Source organism: Ranitomeya variabilis, chromosome 4 (assembly GCF_051348905.1).
Source record: "Ranitomeya variabilis isolate aRanVar5 chromosome 4, aRanVar5.hap1, whole genome shotgun sequence".
Taxonomy (NCBI): domain Eukaryota; kingdom Metazoa; phylum Chordata; class Amphibia; order Anura; family Dendrobatidae; genus Ranitomeya; species Ranitomeya variabilis.
The window spans coordinates 636,725,373-636,747,914 of record NC_135235.1 but is presented as its reverse complement, the minus strand read 5'-3'; the positions used below and the strand labels follow the sequence as shown (position 1 = coordinate 636,747,914).

Here is a 22,542-nt window from a genome sequence, read left to right as displayed (position 1 = left end):
AGTCCCAAAGAAGGACGGGTCTCTTCGCCCTATCCTGGATTTGAAGCTTCTGAACCGCCACGTCCGACCTTGCCACTTAAGAATGGAATCCCTTCGGTCAGTGATCGCCGCCATGGAACCCGGGGAGTTCCTCTGCTCGGTCGACATTCAAGATGCACACCTTCATGTCCCCATCTGCGTACTGCATCAGAGATTCCTTCGGTTTGCAATCGAAGACCATCACTACCAATTCACGGCCCTTCCTTTCGGTTTAGCGTCTGCCCCCAGGGTCTTCACCAAAATCATGGCCCTCCTTCGTTCCAGGGGGATCCTCGTTATCCCCTACCTGGATGATTTGTTGATCAAAGGGTCCTCTCGTCTAGACTGTGCTCACAGTCTCCAGGTCTCTCTGGACACCCAGATCCGTCTCGGCTGGATTATCAACCGGACCAAGTTCTCTCTGATTCCGTCCCAACGACTGTCCTTCCTGGGCATGGTGTTCGACACGAACCTAGCTCGGGTCTTCCTCCCAGAGGACAAGTTCTCAGTTCTCCTCAAGGCGGTCCGTCTTCTCAAACGCCCAGCTCCCCGGTCGCTTCGGTCATCACCACCGATGTCAGCCTACTTGGGTGGGGAGCAGTCTTCCGTCATCACAGGGCTCAGGGCCATTGGTCCACCCAGGAAGCTCTCCTTCCCATCACTCTTCTGGAGATCAGGGCAATCTTCCTTGCGTTAATCCACTGGCAGTCTTCTTCTTTCGGCCATATAAGCCGTTCATATCCCCGGGGTCGAAAACTGGGCAGCCGACTTCCTCAGTCACCAGAGTCTAGCAGCGGGCGAGTGGTCTCTCCACCCCGCAGTCTTCGACCAAGTTTGCCTTCGCTGGGGTATGCCGGACGTCGACCTTATGGCGTCCCGGATGAACCACAAGGTCCCTCAGTTTGTCGCCAGATCCCGGGACCCTCTTGCTGTCGGCCACGACGCTCTGGTAATTCCTTGGTCCCAGTTTCAGTTTCCCTACCTGTTCCCTCCCCTCCCCTTGATTCCAAGGGTGGTAAAGAAGATCAAGTTGGAAGGGATTCCAGTCATACTGATAGCGCAGGACTGGACAAGGTGGCCGTGGTACGCTGAGCTCGTAAACATGCTTGCCGATACTCCTTGGAGACTCCCGGATCGGCCAGACCTCCTCTCGCAGGGACCTCTCTACCACCAGAGTTCTCAGTCGCTGAGTTTAATGGCATGGCCGTTGAGGCCGCAGTCTTGAAGAACTCTGGTCTCTCTCCCCAGGTCATACAGACCATGATTGGAGCCAGAAAACTGGCATCTTCCCATATCTACCATAGGTACTGGAAAGCGCTCTTCCGGTGGTGTGAAACTAATGAAGTTTTTCCAATGTCCTTTTCTCTTCCGAATTTTCTCGGTTTCCTCCAGGCTGGTCTCGATTCGGGCTTATCCCTCAGCACACTCAAGGGACAAGTGTCCGCTCTGTCGATCCTCTTCCAGAGTGACCTTTCCTCCATATCGCCCCTCCCTTCCGTCCTCCTTTGGAACCTTGGGACCTTAACCTGGTCCTTGGTGCTCTTCAGGCTGCTCCCTTTGAACCTCTTCAGGACGTGCCCTTTTCCGTTCTCTCTTGGAAGGTCGCCTTCCTCATTGCCATTACATCTATTAGGAGGGTCTCCGAGTTGGCAGCCCTATCCTGCCGTTCCCCCTTCCTGATTCTTCATCAGGATAAGGTCGCTCTTAGACCGGTTCCCGAATTCCTTCCCAAGGTGGTCTCGGCTTTCCACATCAACGAGGACATAGTCCTTCCATCATTTTGCCCTTCTCCGGTTCATCCCTTGGAGAAGTCCCTTCACAAGCTTGACATGGTCAGGGCCATCCGGGTCTATTTTTCTAGAACCGCTCCCTTCCGTCAATCAGATTCTCTCCTTGTCGTTTCTGAAGGTCGTCGGAAGGGCCTTCAAGGGTCTAAATCCACTATCTCGCGCTGGATTCGCTCGGCAATTTCAGAATCGTACCGTGTTCATGAGGCACGTCCTCCTCCGGGGGTGCGAGCTCACTCCACCAGAGCTGTCGGAGCTTCTTGGGCTGTTCACCACCAGGCTTCCGCCTTGCAAGTTTGCAATTCCGCAACCTGGTCGTCTTTGCACACGTTTACGAGGTTCTATCGGGTTCATACCCAAGCCTCATCCGATGCAGCTCTTGGTAGGAAGGTACTGCAGGCGGCGGTCGCACACCGGCCGACCTGAGACCTTTTCTCATTTCCTTTCAACCCACCCTTTTCTGGGACTGCTTTTGGATGTCCCACGGTTGTCCTGTGTCCCCCAATGAAGCGATAAAGAAAGAGGGATTTTTGGTACTTACCGTAAAATTTCTTTCTTGGAGCCTTAATTGGGGGACACAGCACCCTCCCTACTTGTTTGTACCGTGTTTTGGGGCCTGGAGGCCCTGGTTGAGTTGGTACTTGTACTATTATGAGTTCTGTCGCTTCTCCTACTGCTTTTTGCACTAACTGAGGTGCTTGGTGCCTGTCGGTGGGTGTATACTGCCAGGGAGGAGCTACGCCTTTTTTCTTTTTTTACATAGTGCCAGCCTCCTAGCAGCAGCAGCATACACCCACGGATGTCCTGTGTCCCCCAATGAAGGCTCCAAGAAATAGATTTTACGGTAAGTACCAAAAATCCCTCTTTTGTGAGCAATTAGGTTCTAACATACTGCAAAACACAACACAGAAAATGATATGTGGAGGAGATTACAGCAACACACACACCATAGAGGAAGATGCATTGAGCCACGTGAAGACAAGAGGGAAAAACTAGTGGGAAACCACCTCTATTGCCAGAGTTAATAAACGACACATATCTGTCAGATGTTTGAAGAATGGAATCACCGAATGAACGAGAATTTACGCACTTTTCCCACCCACATCAAACTTGGTCAAGAATGGACTATATATTGGTGAGTAGAGGGCTACTAGACAGATGCAAAAAAACCAAAATTGAGGAAATGGTTATTTTGGATCATGAGCCGATATCTCTAAATTTACATGAGCAATTTCCAAAGGGAACAGATTACATGAGATGATGGGAATCTTCATTCCTTAGAGACTAGCAATTTAAAGTGATATTGCAACAAAGGTGGGAGGAGTATTCTTACCACAATTCGACGGTTGATCTGAAATCACAGACATACTGGGAAGCAGGAAAGGCGGTCTTGAGAGGGAAACTAATAGCAAATGTGCATACATTAAAAAAATAAATACTAAATATGAGGAATTTAGTAGGCAATTAAGGAAGAAGTCCTTGCACTTTTAACAACAAAAAACAACAGAAGCTAGATAAGAATGGAGGGAGGCCAAAAGAGGTTTTGAGAAATGGGCGGAAAAAAGAGAATTATTTAGAATGACGCAAATGGAAATTGAGTTGAGAACATATGGAGATAAGGCAGGAAAGCTATTAGCAAACTTGGCAAAGGGTAGGAAGGGAAATAGGGATTTTTGTGTTACTCACCGTAAAATCCTTTTCTCCGAGACGCTCATTGGGGGACACAGGACTGTGGGTGTATGCTACTGCCGCCAGGAGGCTGACACTAAGTAAACATAAAAAAAGTTTAGCTCCTCCTCCGCAGTATACACCTTGACACTGGCCGCAGGCGAACCCAGTTTGGTGCAAAAGCAGTAGGAGAAAAAAAGGAAACATATCAGCATTAATACAGAAACAACATGTCTAGAAATAACCCCACTGACTGAAAAAGTCAGACAAAAATGAAACAAAAAAAGAGACATCTGGCTATCAGGGAGGGAGCTGTGCCCCCAATGAGCGTCTCGGAGAAAAGGATTTTACGGTGAGTAACACAAAAATCCCTATTTCTCTTTTGCCTCATTGGGGGACACAGGACTGTGGGATGTCCTAAAGCAGTCCCTGGGTGGGGAATTAACTCACCGGTATAACATCCAGGTATCTGCCGGCTATAAGTGAACTACCGCTGCCTGAAGAATCCTTCTACCCAGACTTGCGTCTGACGAAGTCTCAGTGTGGATATTGTACTGTTTGGAAAAGGTATGCAAACTAGACCAGCTTGCGGCCTTGCAAACCTGTTCTGCTGAAGCCTGGTGCCGAAGCGCTGGGTAGAAAACCAAAGTCAAAAGATAATTTAAACTTTCCTCCAGTTATCTCAAAAATCCAACAAGAATTAGAAAGGTGGCAAAATTTGCCTTTCAGTCTTTTGGGCAGGATTCACCTTTTAGTTTCTCAAAACTCGTGTATCCACTACAGGCCATCCTTGTTCTCCTAAACCATGTGGACGTGGGAAAAATATATTCGGCTATTAGGAAATTTATCTGGAAACGTAGAAGACCCCGTATAAAACTCAGTAAACTGATGGCATCCAAGGAAAAGGGGGAGGGAAACATATGGTAGACATAAGAGGATATAATCTAGCATGTATTTCCCGTCACATAGTAGATTGGTTAAAGACACTATTGGGTTTTCTGATACGACCCTGGAAAAATCGTATGCATACCCGTGGAACTTAGTCGCCTTAGTACACACCCTACAAAACCTATTGCCTAAACAAGTAAAAAATCCAATAGTGTACCGAGACACAATAGCCACATGGAAGGAATTTAGGAGAATTATAATGGAAAATCGAGAGATTTACCCATATAGGGAAATCCAGCATTGCAACAAATAGCAGAGAACAAACTATTTCATGAATGGAGGGTGAAAGGGATCCATAAAATTGTTAATCTACTGCACGAAGAAAAAAACAGGTGGCTAAGTAGGGAGGAGATAATATCAAAATTCAACCTAGTGAACAACGATTCCTACAATTTGGACAAATAAAAGGAACGATTATTACATATTTGATAAATGAGAGGGAAGAAACAAGAAGGATTCCAATGGATAATCTATTATTTGAAAAAGCAGGCACACACAATATATCCACAAAATACAGAGGTTTAAAAGACATCCTAGGGAAAATGGACATAGAGCAAACATTTAGATCTTGGGCAAAACAAATAGAAGGTGAGGAAATTAGAAGAAATAATACTAGCAGGTTGGCAGGCAGTGCGGAAAAATATTTTGAGTGAAGTTTGGAGAGACACACAATGTAGGATTATGCATAGAGCTATACTGGCCTTCAACACTCCAGTATCTAGAACAATGAGGGATCGCAGGGTACATTGTCCATAATGTAAACTTAGAGAGTCCGATTCACTACACAGACTCTGGGGCTGCCCTAAAGTACAAGAATTCTTGAAAGACAAAACAGATGATGGAAAATTTGGGCATTGGGAATATATCATTGCACCCGTTATCGTTCCTTTTCCATTACTGGAAAGGAGATGGAGCCACACAACAAAAAGGGAAGGAAACATTAGCTCCAGTGTTCCGCTTAATTTGTCTGATAAGATTGTCTTAAAGGATTGGTTGAATGATTCCTTTCCAAATCAGAAAGCTATAATAGTTCAAATAAATACATTATTTCACTAAGAATGGCTGCAAGCAGAACGTAAGAAGGAAGAGAGTATAAAATTATTCATGACAAAGTGGAAAAGCTTTTTACTTAAACACTATATAAACAAAGAACTTCAGGGAATTGTGAAACCCTTTGAACAGACCAGTTGGTACATATTGGAGGACATGGGTGAAACATTGGGGAAGTTGAAAATAGCTGATCTGAATGTTGATGGAATAAGTGGTAGGGACACTGGTTAAGAAGCAATATAAATTATGAATGCAAACTAAATATTCTATAATGGTTTTGGATTAAGAAGATGTACTTAAAGAAAGGAGAGGTGCACTCAAGAAAAATACAACTATTTCCTGCATGTCTGGGAAGAGGGAGAGTAGGGGGCAGTTTATGTGTTGTTTAGTCTGTATTTTGACTTTACAAATAAGTTGGAATCCCCACTACTAACAAGCTTCAAAAGTATATTTAGAGACATCTACTGAGTACAGAGTCCAGTTTTAAACAGTACTGTGAATACAGAAATATATACTTTGTAACAGCATAGAAGCCTGCTATGGCTGCGGAGGAGAGACGTCTGTGTAAAATAGTGTATTCTTTGAATAACTACTAAATCGTTACGTATGAAATCTAGATTAAAAACTCTGTGAACATACTCTAAACCATCTGCATATGATTCTACAACCAGTGAACGAGAAAAATCTGTAACTCTGCGTTTGGTGGTCACTACTCACCTGTGCCGTTATCTGTAGAAATCTCCACTGTAGACCGCTCATCACCCCTCACATGTGTCTCTGTAGTATTAATGCATTTCACATCTTTACCCTAAAACAAAAATTGCAAAATTCATAGACAGGTAAAAATGTTTGGTGAAATGATTTTGAAGAATATAAAAGATCAAATAGTTGTAGATCTACTGTATAAATACAACCTGCCTGCTCCTAATTGTAACAAGCTGGCTCCATAACCAGAAAATTGTGAGAAGATCCAGACAACTGTAGGGAGGTGGACCAGGCTAACGTTCCCTCTTGCGTGTCTGGGCTGGAACCGTTGGGACTGTCACCATTATTCCAGGGGGAAGAAATTTCTGACTGGAGCAGTTCAGGACACCTGACTGGTGGGGGTGGATCCGACATATATAACTCTGAGCGCGGGAAGATGGGACTTTTGGCGGGGAACCAGCATGTGAGTACAGAGATGGTTGACTCCCTCTCGACTGACCCACGTCAGCTATCCTTGCTGCTTGACCCAGGTAGCAAACTTATCCGTTGGACGTCACACAGTCAAGGGAAACTCCCTCACTGTACAGTGACCAGTACAGAGTGCTCATTATTGTTCCCCTGACTATCGTGAAGGCACCGCTCAGCAACATCCCTGCGGTGTCCGCTGAGAGCTGGACTGCGTCTGCGGCTGTGACCGCTGAACTGTGTACTTCTTCTATGGCCTCGACTACTCTTCTGCATTCGCTGAGCCACGGACCTGCACCCGTACAGCTTCTCGTGTCCAGACCTGGAGACCATGTGCTGAAGGACCCGGAGGATTCACCACCGCACAGAGACAGCGCATCACCTTTCTGCGCGACCGGAACGGAGACATCTTGTGCCGCTTGGGGCGCCACCTTCCTCCAAGGCCCAGAGACTGATAAGTTAAAATCTTTGTTTTCTTTAGTACTTTCATTCCCCTGCATCAGTGCATTCATATATTATCCCCCTGCTGTTATACTGTTGTTGATAAAAGAACCTGTTAACCCTTGCTCTGTCTCCTGTGTGTCACTGCATCCTACACACCATTTAATGTCTATGATCAGCTTTTTCCCTTCATCTCCACCAAGTTTAAAACATCTCATTTCCATTTAAAGAAGCTCCAATCAGAAAAGGACCAATGTTTCAAACAAATTGCCTGCTTAGTGTATAACTAACTGAGCACAAGACCTTCACAGCCTTCTACAAATCACTGGGGAGATTTCATGACACCTTTTCTCCATCTACCTGATGATCCTGAGGAACATTGGGATCTTCTTGTTTACAGTCTTGTAGAAGAAGAGGACGGGGACATCTCTCTGGTGTTGTCCTCTTACTGGATAGAACTGGAGGAAACACATACAGGGACTGAATTAATTCCTTACATGCAGATAATTATAGGCAGTGTGTATTTAGTCCTGTTTATTACCTGGTGATGTGAGGGGCTGGGTAACCTCCATCATGACGTCCTGGTACAGATCTTTGTGTCCTTCTAAATACAACCACTCCTCCATGGAGAAATAGACGGTTACATCCTGATACCTTATAGGAATCTGACACATACAAAGACACCGTCATCCCCCCGATCCCTTCATAGAATTACTGTATAATGTCCCAGCATTCCCAGCAGTGTCACCTCTCCAGTCAGCAGCTCAATCATCTTGTAGGTGAGTTCTAGGATCTTCTGGACATTGATGTCCTCATGTATCAGGAGGCGAGGTGGAGATCCCGTGATTGCTCTCAGGGGTCTTCCCCATCCCTCAGACACAGGGTCCTGACAGCGCTCACTAGAGGTCTTCTTCACTGCTGTGTAATCCTGGTTATGGAGAGACACATTAATAAATCTCACTACAGGCATTTCCAGAGTCCTCACCTCTCCAGTTCTGTTCATCTGTTATTCCCATAGATAAGAATGTAATGTGACGTCATCAGAATCTCTCACCTCTCTAGTAAGCCAGAAGAGGATCTCTAGGGTGAGGTGTAATATCCTCTCCGCCATCTTGTCCCTGTCCCTATCCATCCTTGTTGGATCAATCAGGAAAATTCTCTTATATGGAAGATTTCCACTGAGAGGATCCGATATTGTAGAGACCTAAATGAAGTGAAGATAAGCCGTTGTGAAATAATACAGAGCCCCATATAAACATTCTAATTACTGGAAATAATAAGGAGAAGCATGAAGGAGCATTGTCTTTTCCCATAAGGACTGGCTGTGGGCAGCACTGTGGCTCAGTGGTTAGCACTGCAGCCTTGCAGCGCTGGAGTCCTGGCTTCAAATCCCACCAAGGACAAAATCTGCAAGGAGTTTGTATGTTCTCCCCCTGTTGCGTGGGTTTCCTCTGGGTTTCTCCGGTTTCCTCCCACATTCCAAAGACATACTGATAGGGAGTTTAGATTGTGAGCCCCATAGGGGACAGTGCTGGTGATGTGTGCAAACTGTAAAGCGCTGAGGAATATGTTAGCACTATATAAAAGTACATTTTATTACTGTCTAGGCCACTAATTGGATATATGGATTATATATTAGATCAGGATGTAGAGCGACTGAGAAAGTACCAAGGTAGTATAGAAATGCTAGATGACATAGTTCTTCAATGTATTACTTTTTTTTTGCAGCATTCTGAAAGTTTTTTTTTACATTTACTTACAAAGCCTATTCAGTTATCACCCCACACATTAACAAGCAGTATTTTCCTTATGAGTCGGCAGCTGAATATGTTGCTGATAGATTCATCTTCCATAAACCTCATTGATGTCTAAGTAACTACTATGAACATCATTGAGGTAATCAATTTGCCACGAACGTCACTCGCTCGTGACACTCATTACTCGGATGTGATTGTGGGTTGCAAGCTCCAAAACTTCTCAAAAACTGAGAAGTGGGGCGTGCAATATTATTCGACCCCTCTAACTTAATACTTTGTTGCGCCACCTTTTACTGCGATTACAGCTGCAAGTCGCTTGGGGTATGTCGCTATCTGTTTTGTACATCGAGAGACTGAAATTCTTGTCCATTCTTCCTTGGCAAACAGCTCGAGCTCAGTGAGGTTTAATGTAAGTCGTTTGTGAACAGCTGTTTTCAGCTCTTTCCACAGATTCTCGATTGGATTGAGGTTTGGACTTTGACTTGGCCATAATAACACCTGGATACGTTAATTTGTGAACCATTCTATTGTAGATTTTGCTTTATGTTTTGGATCATTGTCTTGTTGGAAGACAAATCTCCGTCCCAGTCTCAGGTCTTTTGCAGACTCCAACAGGTTTTCTTCAAGAATGGTCCTGTATTTGGGTCCATCCATCTTCCCATCAATTTTAACCATCTTCCCTGTCCCTGCTGAAGAAAAGCAGGGCCAAACCATGATGCTGCCACAAACATGTTTGACAGTGGGGATGGTGTGTTCAGGGTGATGAGCTGTGTTGCCTTTACGCCAAACATTGTATGGCATTGTTGCCAAAAAGTTCGATTTTGGTTTCATCTGACCAGAGCACCTTCTTCCATATGTTTGGTGTGTCTCCCATGTGGCTTGTTGCAAACTTTAAACAACACTTTTTATGGATATCTTTATGAAATGGCTTTCTTCTTGCCACTCTTCCATAAAGGCCAGATGTGTGCAGTGTCTGACTGATTGTTGTCCTATGGATAGACTCTCCCACCTCAGCTTTAGATCTCTGCAGTTCATCCAGAGTGATCATGGGCCTCTTGGCTGCATCTCTGATCAGTCTTCTCCTTGTTTGAGATGAAAGTTTAGAGGGACGGCCGGGTTTTGGTAGATTTGCAGTGGTATGATAATCCTATTTCAATATGATTGCTTGCACAGTGCTCCTTGGGATGTTTAAAATTTTGGAACTCATTTTGTATATAAATCCACCTTTAATCTTCTCCAAAACAGTATCACAGACCTGCCTGATGTGTTCTTTGGTCTTCATGATGCTTTCTGTGCTTCAAACAGAACCCTGACACTATCACAGAGAAGGTGCATTTATACGGAGACTTGATTACACACAGGTGGATTATATTTATCATCATTAGGCATTTAGGACAACATTGGATCATTCAGAGATCCAGAATGAACTTCTGGAGTGATTTTGCTGCACTGAAAGTAAAGGGGCCGAATAATATTGCACGCCCCACTTTTCAGTTTTTGAATTTCAACAAAAATTTTAAATAACCAATAAAATTCATTCAACTTCAATCTACTATGTATATACACTCCATGTCAGCTCTTTGTCGGATAACCTGTTTCAATTAATTGTTCATAGCAGGGGATACAGGCAGTTATGCAATGCCTCCAGCCTTGGATCTGTATAACTAAAAACCCCGCTTCTGACGGTCACCCACATTGAATTTAGCATCATCAAGACTGAAGGTACCAGAGTCACAAATAACCACTATACGATGAGAATGAAATCTTCATTTCATGCTATAATTGTATATGTGAGGTCCCTTGAAGGGGGGGGGGGGTATGGTATAACAGCAGGGGACAAACAGAGATTCACGGCAGAATATATCATATTCATTTTGATATATTGCCTTGGATTAGAGCTCTTTTCAACCTGGAAGGTGAGTAGAAGAAAAGAATGATTGGCTGAGCAAGCTGTAGAAGAAGGGTGGATCTTGGTGGCCAAAGGATCGTTTGTGCTGAGAAATATATAGAAAATTTTTCCATCTCCGGCGTGAGGGATCTTGACCTTCTCCACCCATGATGTTTTATTTATAAGACTACCATTTTGTTGTTCACCCGACACATTCATCAAAAGTGGTGGCATACATTATGCCAGAATTGTCACTCAAGTCTACACTAATAAGATGCGCCAGTTAATCAATTCAGTTAATCTTATTCCTGGAGCCCCTCAATAAGACTAGCGTATAAATGGACAATCCTAATGAATCAGAACCTATGTTCCTTTCCCTTATGTGAGGAGACATTTCATATATGACTTTATAAAATACCCGAGGAGCAGGCTTGGACTGGCCCACTCTCTATTTGTGGGCAGTAGTTGGCACAATACACTTGATTCTCCCTGTACTGACTCATCTCATAATTCATTTCATAAACTACCCAATTTATTATTATATAGAAGCATAATTAAATTTATAACTGATGGGAATGTAATATTCGCATGTAACTGAAGAATGGACCCGTAGAGTCTATGATACTGTTTGGCCCTCAGCACCCCAGTCCAACAATACTGAGTAAAACACAAAAATCAAGCTTGGTTGAAGTTGGTATACATGCAGCAAATAAACGCATGTTCACATTGGCCATAAAGCATATAAAACCCATAAGAAGCAAAATGAACATAAACTCTGCTGCAACTAAATAAGTGAAAAGCAAAAGTGCATTTAAATAATCTACGGTTCTTAGTAACACTGTTTTTAATTAAAAATAGCATAAAAGCCATCCCACTATTGGCAAGGTGACCCTTATCAGGATGGTCCACATGGTAAGGTGTTTAATATTAGACAGTGTAGGACCATCCCGATCAGGGTCACCTTGCCGACGGTGGGATGGCTTTTATGCTATTTTTGATCAAAAACAGTGTTACTAAGAACCCTATGTTATGTAAATGCACATTTGATGTCAACAATGCTGAGTGGCCAAAGGGATTCCAAAGGGTAGCGACTGTACCTGGAAGTGGATAACAACCCCTCTGGTAAAACAGAAACCCTTGATAATCTATGAAGAGGCAAAAGTGACAATAGGTGTCTTTTAGGTCTACTACTGTTATGAAACAGTGCAGGTAAGGTAAAGCAGGTTTAAGGTTGATATTATGGATTGTATCTTGAATAATTTGAACTTCAGGAACTTGAATTTATTATAGTACGGTAGAAGGACTCTGGATTGTTAAACCTTCCTCTTGCATTGGCACTGGAAAAAGGACCCCAATTTTTACATGTTCTCACACCTCACCCTCCAGTGCTACCTATTCTCCAAGTGAATGTCAACTCAAAATTTTTTGGGGGAAATAGTGGGTAGGAATTCTAATTTCAATCCTTTCCCAAGATATCCAGAATCAAGCTGTTGGATTTTCCTCAAAGCAAGAAGAAAGAGATTTAATCTTCCCTCTACCTGGTATATGTTTTCATTGTAGGTAATGTTTCGTTTTTTTTTCTTTTTTGAAGGAAAGACGCTCGAAAATAAAGCCCCTATTCTTTTTCATTGGGGCTCCTCCAACTAATATATTTTCTTTTTTTATTTAAAAAATATTTTCTTTTGAGGACAAATGGAATTTTTTAAATTTTGTCCAAAAAAATCCTGAAGGAAATCCCTTCTTTTCATCCACCATTTTTGCTAAGAATTCGTAAAAGGCAGGACCCAAAAGAAACACTGCCTGACAAGATATAGAACACAGCTGATGATGTGGCAGCTAAGCATACTGTGTCTGCGGAGGCATCTGTCAGGAAATCATCTGCTTTTAAAGGGAACCTGTCACCCCCCCAGGCGTTTTTAACTAAAAGAGCCACCTTGTGAAGCACTAATGCTGCATTCTGTCAAGGGGGCTCTTTTAGTTGGGATCCCTTCCTACGCTAAAATATTTGTTTTTATAATTTGCCCCTCATACCTGTAAGTTTGTCCGGGGGGGGGGCATGTCTTTTCCCCCGGACACAAACGCCTCCCAGCCATCACTCAGGTCCTCCGTGTGCCGCCTCCACTTCCTCCATTAATGTTCCCGGTGCCTGCTCTGTAAGTTGAAGGAGTCGAAGGGCAAGGCAAACTGCGCATGCCCGAAAAAACACTTACAGCGCAGGTGTATAAAAACTATTATTTTAGCGTAGGAAGGGACCCCAACTAAAAGAGCCACCTTGACAGAATGCAGCATTAGTGCTACACAAGGTGGCTCTTTTAGTTAAAAACGCCTGGGGGGGTGGTGACAGGTTCCCTTTAAACTATATGGAGCTAGAACTTTAGAAAGGCATGGCTCACAACATCCTGCTTTTTTCACCATACAATAACTTAAAATAAACCTGTTTAAGGGTATGTTTCCACGGTCAGGAAACGCTGCTTTTTTGACGCTGCGCAGAGCTGCAGCGTCAAAAAAGCAGCGTCCAGATGTTCCAGCATAGTGGAGGGGATTTGATGAAATCCTGTCTCCACTATGCGTGGAAACCCGCACGCGGCGGCCCTGCGACTACGGACATGCTGCGCGTCTTTTCAGATCGCAGCATGCCCGTACACCTTGCGGGGACGCAACGTCCCCGCAAGGCATATCACAGGGCCCTATGGGAGAGAGCGATCATCCCGGATGTGAAGAGTTAACACATCCGGCATGATCGCGTCCCATTAAGGGGGCGGGGCTTAGCGCCGAGCGGCTTCGCCGCTGCGGCAAGACCGCCGCCCATCCGTACCGTGGAGACATAGCCTTAATCTCATCTTGAGACTGTGTATTGAGCTAGGACAGGGATTTCCAGTCCAAGATGGGTCATATGACCGAATCCCATTTTGCGTAGGGGTTTGGACGCAAGCCCCAATGGAACCACTGAACATGAGCAAGATCACAATATGAAAGTACCCTAAGAAAATATGTCATTTGAAAACACTGTAGCGAGAACAAAAAGCAATAAAAAGCAGTGAAAGCATCTTGTTCAACCAATAATAGTATCAGCAGAAACTACAGCTCACCACTTAAAAAAGGAACCCTTACATAGCTTCATCGACATAAAAATAAAACTATTAGGGTTCGCAGAATAAAGTGACACAAACAAATTTTTCTATTAAAAAAGTTCCCATTTTTTGCATCTATTAAATGGAATCTGATATCATGATTTAAAACTAAAAGCAGTGATTCATCAGCCTCCTAGCAATCTCTATAATGAGGCCTGTATTATCTCTAAATACTATATGTATTTGTTTAAAAACAACGGCATGTTGTTCCTCTTCTCCTTCACCCTGTGCTCGCTGGCATGTCAGTCGCACTGCTGTGGGTGTGCTCCCACCGCACAGTAGCATTGACTGACAGCAGTACTGCACTAGTTTGCTGAGTGTAGGAAGGGATAATTAAACATAATTTTTAATTGAAGACAAATATTTAGCATTTTGGGTAGAGGTGGACATATTACATGTGCAGCAGGTTCAGCTGCACATGGGCCCAGTAGCGTAGGGAGGCCCCAGAGGGTTGGGTGGCCCATTTTCACAACAGGTTGCTCAGATACTGTGTTTGTTCCACTTTCTACCCATGTAGATTTTCCTTCTTAAATATTGGGAGAACTCCTGTGTGTGTCTCTCTCTGGTTAATATATGCTTCAGCATATAGCTAATTATGGTTTTAAGTGGTGTCTGTTCTAACACTAGGATGCACAGCTTGATAAAAGGGGGGCTGACATAAGTCCTGCACAGGGGCCCTTCACAGTCAGTGTCCAATCCTGCGTTGAAGCACTGCACAATAGCAAGGTGAGAGTTAACAGACACCCTGCCTACAGAGAACGGATTAAAGAGTGTTACATAACTATAGATTAATTCCTGATATTTCACTCAACGAGTCATTCAGTGTATAATACTGGTTGACAAAACATAACTGAAGACAAGACATTATAATAAATATTCATACTACATACTTTGTCTTCTCAACTACGGAGGAAAATTTACATAAGGAAAAGACTGGTAGGATTAATAAATGTGCCTAATGTGGATTCACACTGAAAATAATCTTTTAGTTTTATGCTGCACTCCGGGGTCATTGGTCTAATTTCCAAACATAGAAGCTCCTAATAAGAAAGGGCTGGTGTCGCTATAAATTGGCCATTCGTTGTAGAATACTGGTGGATAAAACAAGAATGAACAGAAGACCTTTACAGCCTTCTACACATCATAGGGAAAAATTCATAAAACCTTCCCTTCATCTACCTCAGGGTCCTGAGGAACATTGGGATCTTCTTGTATACAGTCCCGTGGAAGAAGAGGACGGGGACATCTCTCTGGTGTTGTCCTCTTACTGCATGGAACTGGAGGAAACAAATACAGAGAGAGAACATATTTTTTTAAACAAAGATAATTATAGGAAGTATGTATTTAGTTCTGTCTATTACCTGGTGATGTGAGGGGCTGGGGAACCTCCATCATGACGTCCTTATACAGATCTTTGTGTCCTTCTACATACTCCCACTCCTCCATGGAGAAATAGATCGTGACATCCTGACACCTTATAGGAACCTGACACATACAATGATACTGTCAGCCCCCAATCCCACCATAGCGTTACTGTATAATGTCCCAGCATTCCCAGCAGTGTCACCTCTCCAGTCAGCAGCTCAATCATCTTGTAGGTGAGTTCTAGGATCTTCTGGTCATTGATGTCCTCATGTATCAGGGGGTGAGGTGGAGGCCCCGTGATTGGGCTCAGGGGTCTTCCCCATCCCTCAGACACAGGGGCCTGGCAGCGCTCACTAGAGGTCTTCTTCACTAGTGTGTAATCCTGGTTATGGAGAGACACATTAATAAATCTCACTACAGACATTCCCAGAGTCCTCACCTCTCCAGTTCTGTCCATCTGTTATTCCCATAGATAAGAATGATGTAATGTGACGTCATCAGAATCTCTCACCTCTCCAGTAAGCTGGAAAAGAATCTCTAAGGAGAGGTGTAATATCCTCTCCGCCATCTTGTCCCTGTCCATATTCTTCCTTGTAGGGTCACTCAGGAGAATTCTCTTATATAGAAGATCTCCACTGAGAGGATCCGATATTGTAGGGACCTGAATGGGAAGAAGATGACGATGTAACATCATAGAGATCATAAAGATTCAATGTAAAAATACAATTACTGGAGGTAATAAAATGAAGCATGAAGAATCATTCTCTCTTCTCGTAAGGACTCAGCCACAAATTGTCTGTATTGATGACATGTAAGAGTGAAAATTATAGAAACTGACGAAGGACCCAAGCAGCATTGGAATAGGAGCTGCAAGGGATCGTCAGTGTGAGCATCACTATATATATTATTTTACAGTATTCTGAGAGTTTTCCTGCATATTTATCTATAGATACAATACATATATTTTAGACCATATACAGTAGCAAGCAGTTTATTCATTGGAGTCGGCAGATGAATATGTTGTTCATAGACTCATCTTCCATAAAGCTCATTCAGGTTTCCGTCATCTACAATGAATTCAACATCACTAACACTACAGGTACCAGGTTCATAAATAACTAAATACACAATGAGGAGGACATCTTCCTTTATTACTACAGTTGTATATACATATTTGCCCATAGTCCTACATGGATGACATTACAAGGAGGGATCATACACTACATAATTACAAAATGATCAAAGACTTGTAATCGCTCTAATAAATATTGAGTAAAAGTAAGAAGTTTTATGTATAAGAAAATAAAATATACAGAAATCACAATTTAACTTATTTTTACCCAAGACTATTTTAAGCAAAAAAAAGTACATTAGAAATGCACAGAATTGCACTATCAATTTATTTATCCTACAAACTGAATGGCATAAAAAAGGAAAAAAAGAAAAACTATGCTTAATTTTTATTCTATAACCCCTACAGTGGAGCTGCCAGACTACAGCAGGCTGAACAGAGATGGTTATACCAGCAGATCGTACATAACTGGGGTCCCATCAGAAAACATTCAGTGGAGAGACAGCTTCTAATCTCAACCATCAACCCCGAGAAGTGAGACAGGAACAGAGAGGAGTCAGAGACGTGAGGAGAGAAGTCAGTCCTGTCAGGAAGATAATGGGAGAGAAAAGAGGATCCACTATAGTAGTCTGACCGAGAGTCTTCTGTTTTCAATAAGGAAAAAAGAAAATACTCCATTTCTGTGAGGCAGAGAACATCTTACACTTTATCAAGGGATTTTTAAAGAAAGCCTCATCCATTATATCTGAGGTCACTGACAGAAACAGAGCCTCCTCTAATATATCTGAGGTCACTGACATAGAGCCTCCCCCATTATATCTGAGATCACTGACAAAGATAATAATAATAATCTTTATTTATATAGCGCCAACATATTCCGCAGCGCTTTACAGTTTAACAGTTTTGAAAAACAATCATAGGTAACAATGTTAGCAATACAATAATAAAGCACAATAAGACGACCCTGCTCGTGAGAGCTTACAATCTACAATGAGGTGGGGGAGATGCAAAGTACAGGTGTGTATTTACAATGATATATTTACAATGATGGTCCAGCCATCTTCAGGGGGTGGGGAATAGATGGAGATAGTGAATGGGCTACACACACACACAAATATAAAATGACCTTGCTTAGTTAATGTGGTAGGCAGCTCTGAACAAATGTGTTTTGAGGGAGTGCCTAAAACTATGCAAGTTGTGGATGGTCCTACTATCTTGGGGTAGAGCATTCCAGAGGATTGGCGCAATCTTGGAGTCGGGAGTGGGAGGTACGGATTAGTGCAGAGGTTAGTCGAAAGTCATTTGCAGAGCGTAGCAGTCGGCTAGGCCGATAGACCGAAATGAGGGAGGAGATGTAAGGGGGGTGCCGCACTGTGGAGAGCTTTGAGGGTGAGAACAAGAACTTTGAATTGTATCCTGTAATGAATGGGCAGCCAGTGTAATGACTGGCGAAGAGCGGATGCATCTGAGTAACGATTAGCCAGATGGACAACCCTGGCTGCTGCATTAAGGATAGACTGGAGAGGGGAAAGTCGAGTAAGGGGGAGGCCAATTAATAGAGCGTTACAGTAGTCCAGGCGGGAGTGGATCAGGGCGACAGTAAGGGTTTTTGTTGTCTCCATGGTGAGAAAAGGGCGGATTCTAGAGATGTTCTTTAGGTGTAAGCGGCACAAGCGGGCAATAGATTGTATATGGGAGGTGAAGGAGAGATCGGAGTCAAACATAACACCCAGACAGCATGCCTGCTGCCGGGGTGTTATTATGGTGCCACCCACGGAGAGGGAAATGTCAGATTTAGGGAGGTTGGTAGAAGGCGGGAGCAGAAGAAGTTCAGTTTTGCAGAGGTTGAGTTTCAGATAGAAAGTGGACATGATATTGGAGACTGCAGACAGACACTCAGTGGCGTTCTGTAGTACAGCGGGGGTAAGGTCAGGGGATGACGTGTATAGTTGTGTGTCATCAGCATAAAGATGGTACTGAAAGCCAAATCTGCTGATGGTCTGTCCAATTGGGGCTGTGTAGAGGGAGAAGAGAAGGGGGCCAAGGACTGAGCCCTGAGGTACCCCAACAGTGAGAGGAAGAGGAGATGAAGAGGAACCAGAGAATAGAACACTGAAGGAGCATTCAGAAAGATAGGAGAACCAGGAGAGAGCAGTGTCTTTAATGCCAAGTGACTGGAGCCTAGAGAGTAGGAGAGGGTGGTCAACAGTGTCGAAAGCTGCAGAAAGGTCGAGAAGAATGAGCAGAGAGTGGTCACTGTTACATTTTGCTGTCAGAATGTCATTGGTCACCTTGAGTGCAGTTTCTGTCTAATGTAATGGGCAGAAACCGGACTGTGAAGGGTCTAGGAGGGAATGAGTGGAGAGGTAACGGGTAAGGCGGGAGTAGATCAGGCGCTCCAAGAGTTTCGAGATGAAGGGGAGGTTGGAGACCGTTCTGTAGTTGTTTGTGCAGGATGGGTCGAGGGTGGGTTTTTTTTAGTAATGGAGTAATGATAGAGTGTTTGAAGGAGGAGGGGAAAATGCCAGAGGAGAGGGAGAGCCTCCTTCATTATATGAGGTCTGAAGTCACTGACAGAGATAGAGCCTCCTACATTATACTGTATATGAAGACACTGACAGAGCCTCTTCCATTATATCTGAGGTCACTGACAAAGATAGAGACAACTCCATTATATCTGAGGTCACTGACAGAGATAGAGCCTCCTCCATTATATCTGAGGTCACTGACAGAGATAGAGCCTTCTCCATTATATCTGAGGTCACAGACAGAGATGGAGCCTCCTCCATTATATCTGAGGTCAGTGACAGAGATAGAGCCTCCTCCATTATATCTCAGGTCACAGACAGAGATGGAGCCTCCTCCATTATATCTGAGGTCACTGACAGAGACAGAGCCTCCTCCATTATATCTGAGGTCACTGACAGACACAGAGCATCCTCTATTATATCTGATTCAAGAAAAGCACATCCAGCCCATGAATGGCAGCGCTTTCCAGGACTCGCATCCAAAGATGATATTTTATATTTTTTTATTTCATAACTTAAAATAGAAGAGATACAACGCGTTTCGGATACAGTATATATCCTTCTTCAGGTATCATAAAAACACAGTACAAATCCTACTAGTATAAAATTCAATTACACTTATATATAGTATCAAACCTTTTATCCCAGCCTCAGAAACTTGATTTGGGGTGTGGACCAAGTTCAGGAAAACACCCACTGATTGATACAGCCTTGTTAACATTGATGCAAGAAAGAAAGAAAAGAAAAAAACAAACAAACAAAAAAAACCCTTTACACTCTCTCTATGATATCATTCAATCCATTTGGAAATAATGTTCCCAAACGATATATCCAAAACGTTTCTTTCCTATTTAACCCCTTTACCCCCAAGGGTGGTTTGCACGTTAATGACCGGGCCAATTTTTACAATTCTGACCACTGTCCCTTTATGAGGCTATAACTCTGGAACGCTTTGACGGATCTTGGCGATTCTGACATTGTTTTCTCGTGACATATTGTACTTCATGTTAGTGGTAAAATTTATTCGATATAACTTGCGTTTATTTGTGAAAAAAATGGAAATTTGGCGAAAATTTTGAAAATTTTGCAATTTTCCAACTTTGAATTTTTATGCCCTTAAATCACAGACATATGTCACGCAAAATACTTAATAGGTAACATTTCCCACATGTCTACTTTACATCAGTACAATTTTGGAACCAAAATTTTTTTTTGTGACGGAGTTATAAGGGTTAAAAGTTGACCAGCAATTTCTCATTTTTACAACACCATTTTTTTTTAGGGACCACATCTCATTTGAAGTCATTTTGAGGGGTCTATATGATAGAAAATACTCAAGTGTGACACCATTCTAAAAACTGCACCCCTCAAGGTGCTCAAAACCACATTCTAGAAGTTTATTAACCCTTCAGGTGTTTCACAGGAATTTTTGGAATGTTTAAATAAAAATGAACATTTAACTTTTTTTCACACAAAATTTATTTCAGCTCCAATTTGTTTTATTTTACCAAGGGTAACAGGAGAAAATGGACCCCCAAAGTTGTTGTACAATTTGTCCTGAGTACGCTGATACCCCATATGTGGGGGTAAACCACTGTTTGGGCGTATGGCAGAGCTCGGAAGGAAAGGAGCGCCATTTGACTTTTCAATGCAAAATTGACTGGAATTGAGATGGGACGCCATGTTGCGTTTGGAGAGCCCCTGATGTGCCTAAACACTGAAACCCCCTACAAGTGACACCATTTTGGAAAGTAGACCCCCTAAGGAACTTATCTTGATGTGTGGTGAGCACTTTGACCCACCAAGTGCTTCACAGAAGTTTATAATGCAGAGCCGTAAAAATAAAAAATCATATTTTTTCACAAAAATGATCTTTTCGCCCCCAATTTTTTATTTTCCCAAGGGTAAGAGAAGAAATTGGACCCCAAAAAATGTTGTGCAATTTGTCCTGAGTACGCTGATACCCCATATGTGGGTGTAAACCATTGTTTGGGCGCATGGCAGAGCTTGGAAGTGAAGGAGCGCCATTTGACTTTTCAATGCAAAATTGACTGGAATTGAGATGGGACGCCATGTTGCGTTTGGAGAGCTCCTGATGTGCCTAAACATTGAAACTCCCTACAAGTGACACCATTTTGGAAAGTAGACCCCCTAAGGAACTTATCTAGATGTGTGGTGAGCACTTTGACCCACCAAGTGCTTCACAGAAGTTTATAATGCAGAGCCGTAAAAATAAAAAATCATATTTTTTCACAAAAATGATCTTTTCGCCCCCAATTTTTTATTTTCCCAAAGGTAAGAGAAGAAATTGGACCCCAAAAAATGTTGTGCAATTTGTCCTGAGTACGCTGATACCCCATATGTGGGTGTAAACCATTGTTTGGGCGCATGGCAGAGCTTGGAAGGGAAGGAGCGCCATTTGACTTTTCAATGCAAAATTGACTGGAATTGAGATGGGACGCCATGTTGCGTTTGGAGAGCCCCTGATGTGCCTAAACATTGAAACTCCCTACAAGTGACACCATTTTGGAAAGTAGACCCCCTAAGGAACTTATCTAGATGTGTGGTGAGCACTTTGACCCACCAAGTGCTTCACAGAAGTTTATAATGCAGAGCCGTAAAAATAAAAAATCATATTTTTTCATAAAAATGATCTTTTTGCCCCCAATTTTTTATTTTCCCAAGGGTAAGAGAAGAAATTGGACCCCAAAAAATGTTGTGCAATTTGTCCTGAGTACGCTGATACCCCATATGTGGGTGTAAACCATTGTTTGGGCGCATGGCAGAGCTTGGAAGGGAAGGAGCGCCATTTGACTTTTCAATGCAAAATTGACTGGAATTGAGATGGGACGCCATGTTGCGTTTGGAGAGCCCCTGATGTGCCTAAACATTGAAACTCCCTACAAGTGACACCATTTTGGAAAGTAGACCCCCTAAGGAACTTATCTAGATGTGTTTTGAGAGCTTTGAACCCCCAAGTGTTTCACTACAGATTATAACGCAGAGCCGTGAAAATATATATATTTTTTTTCTCAAAAATGATTTTTTTAGCCCCCAGCTTTGTATTTTTACAAGGGTAACAGAATAAATTGGACCCCAAAATTTGTTGTCCAATTTGTCCTGAGTACGCTGATACCCCATATGTGGGGGGGAACCACTGTTTGGGCGCATGACAGAGCTCGGAAGGGAAGGAGCGCCATTTGGAATGCAGACTTAAATGGATTGGTCAGCAGCCGTCACGTTGCATTTGCAGAGCCCCTGATGTACCCAAACAGTACAAACCCCCCACAAGTGACCCCATATTGGAAACTAGACCTCCCAAGGAACTTATCTAGATGTGTTTTGAGAACTTTGAACCCCCAAGTGTTTCACTAAAGTTTATAGCGCAAATCCGTGAAAATAAAACATCTTTTTTTTCCCACAAAAATGATTTTTAGCCCCCCAAATTTTTATTTTCCTAAGGATAACAAGAGAGCTTGGACCCCAGAAGTTGTTGTTCAATTTGTCCCGAGTACGCTGATAACACATATGTTGGGGTAAACCCCTTTTTGGGCGCACGGGAGAGCTCGGAAGGGAAGGAGCACTGTTTTACTTTTTCAACGCAGAATTGGCTGGAATTGAGATTGGACGCCATGTCGCGCTTGGAGAGCCCCTGATGTGCCTGGACAGTGGAAACTCCCCAATTCTACCTGAAACCCTAACCCAAACACACCCCTAAC

The 22,542-nt window shown here is 43.1% G+C and overlaps 1 protein-coding gene across 1 annotated transcript in view; it reads right to left on the bottom strand.

Moving 5' to 3' along the window:
- Positions 1-22,542, bottom strand: part of LOC143767207 (uncharacterized) — a 206,584-nt gene that overhangs the window by 17,330 nt on the left and 166,712 nt on the right. Inside the window, exons 7-10 of the mRNA XM_077255346.1 lie at positions 7,831-8,010; positions 7,624-7,747; positions 7,443-7,540; positions 6,189-6,279 (exon numbers count right to left, since the gene is read on the bottom strand). Coding sequence (XP_077111461.1) covers positions 6,189-6,279; positions 7,443-7,540; positions 7,624-7,747; positions 7,831-8,010 — 493 coding nt within the window. The remainder of the gene's footprint in view (positions 1-6,188; positions 6,280-7,442; positions 7,541-7,623; positions 7,748-7,830; positions 8,011-22,542) is intronic.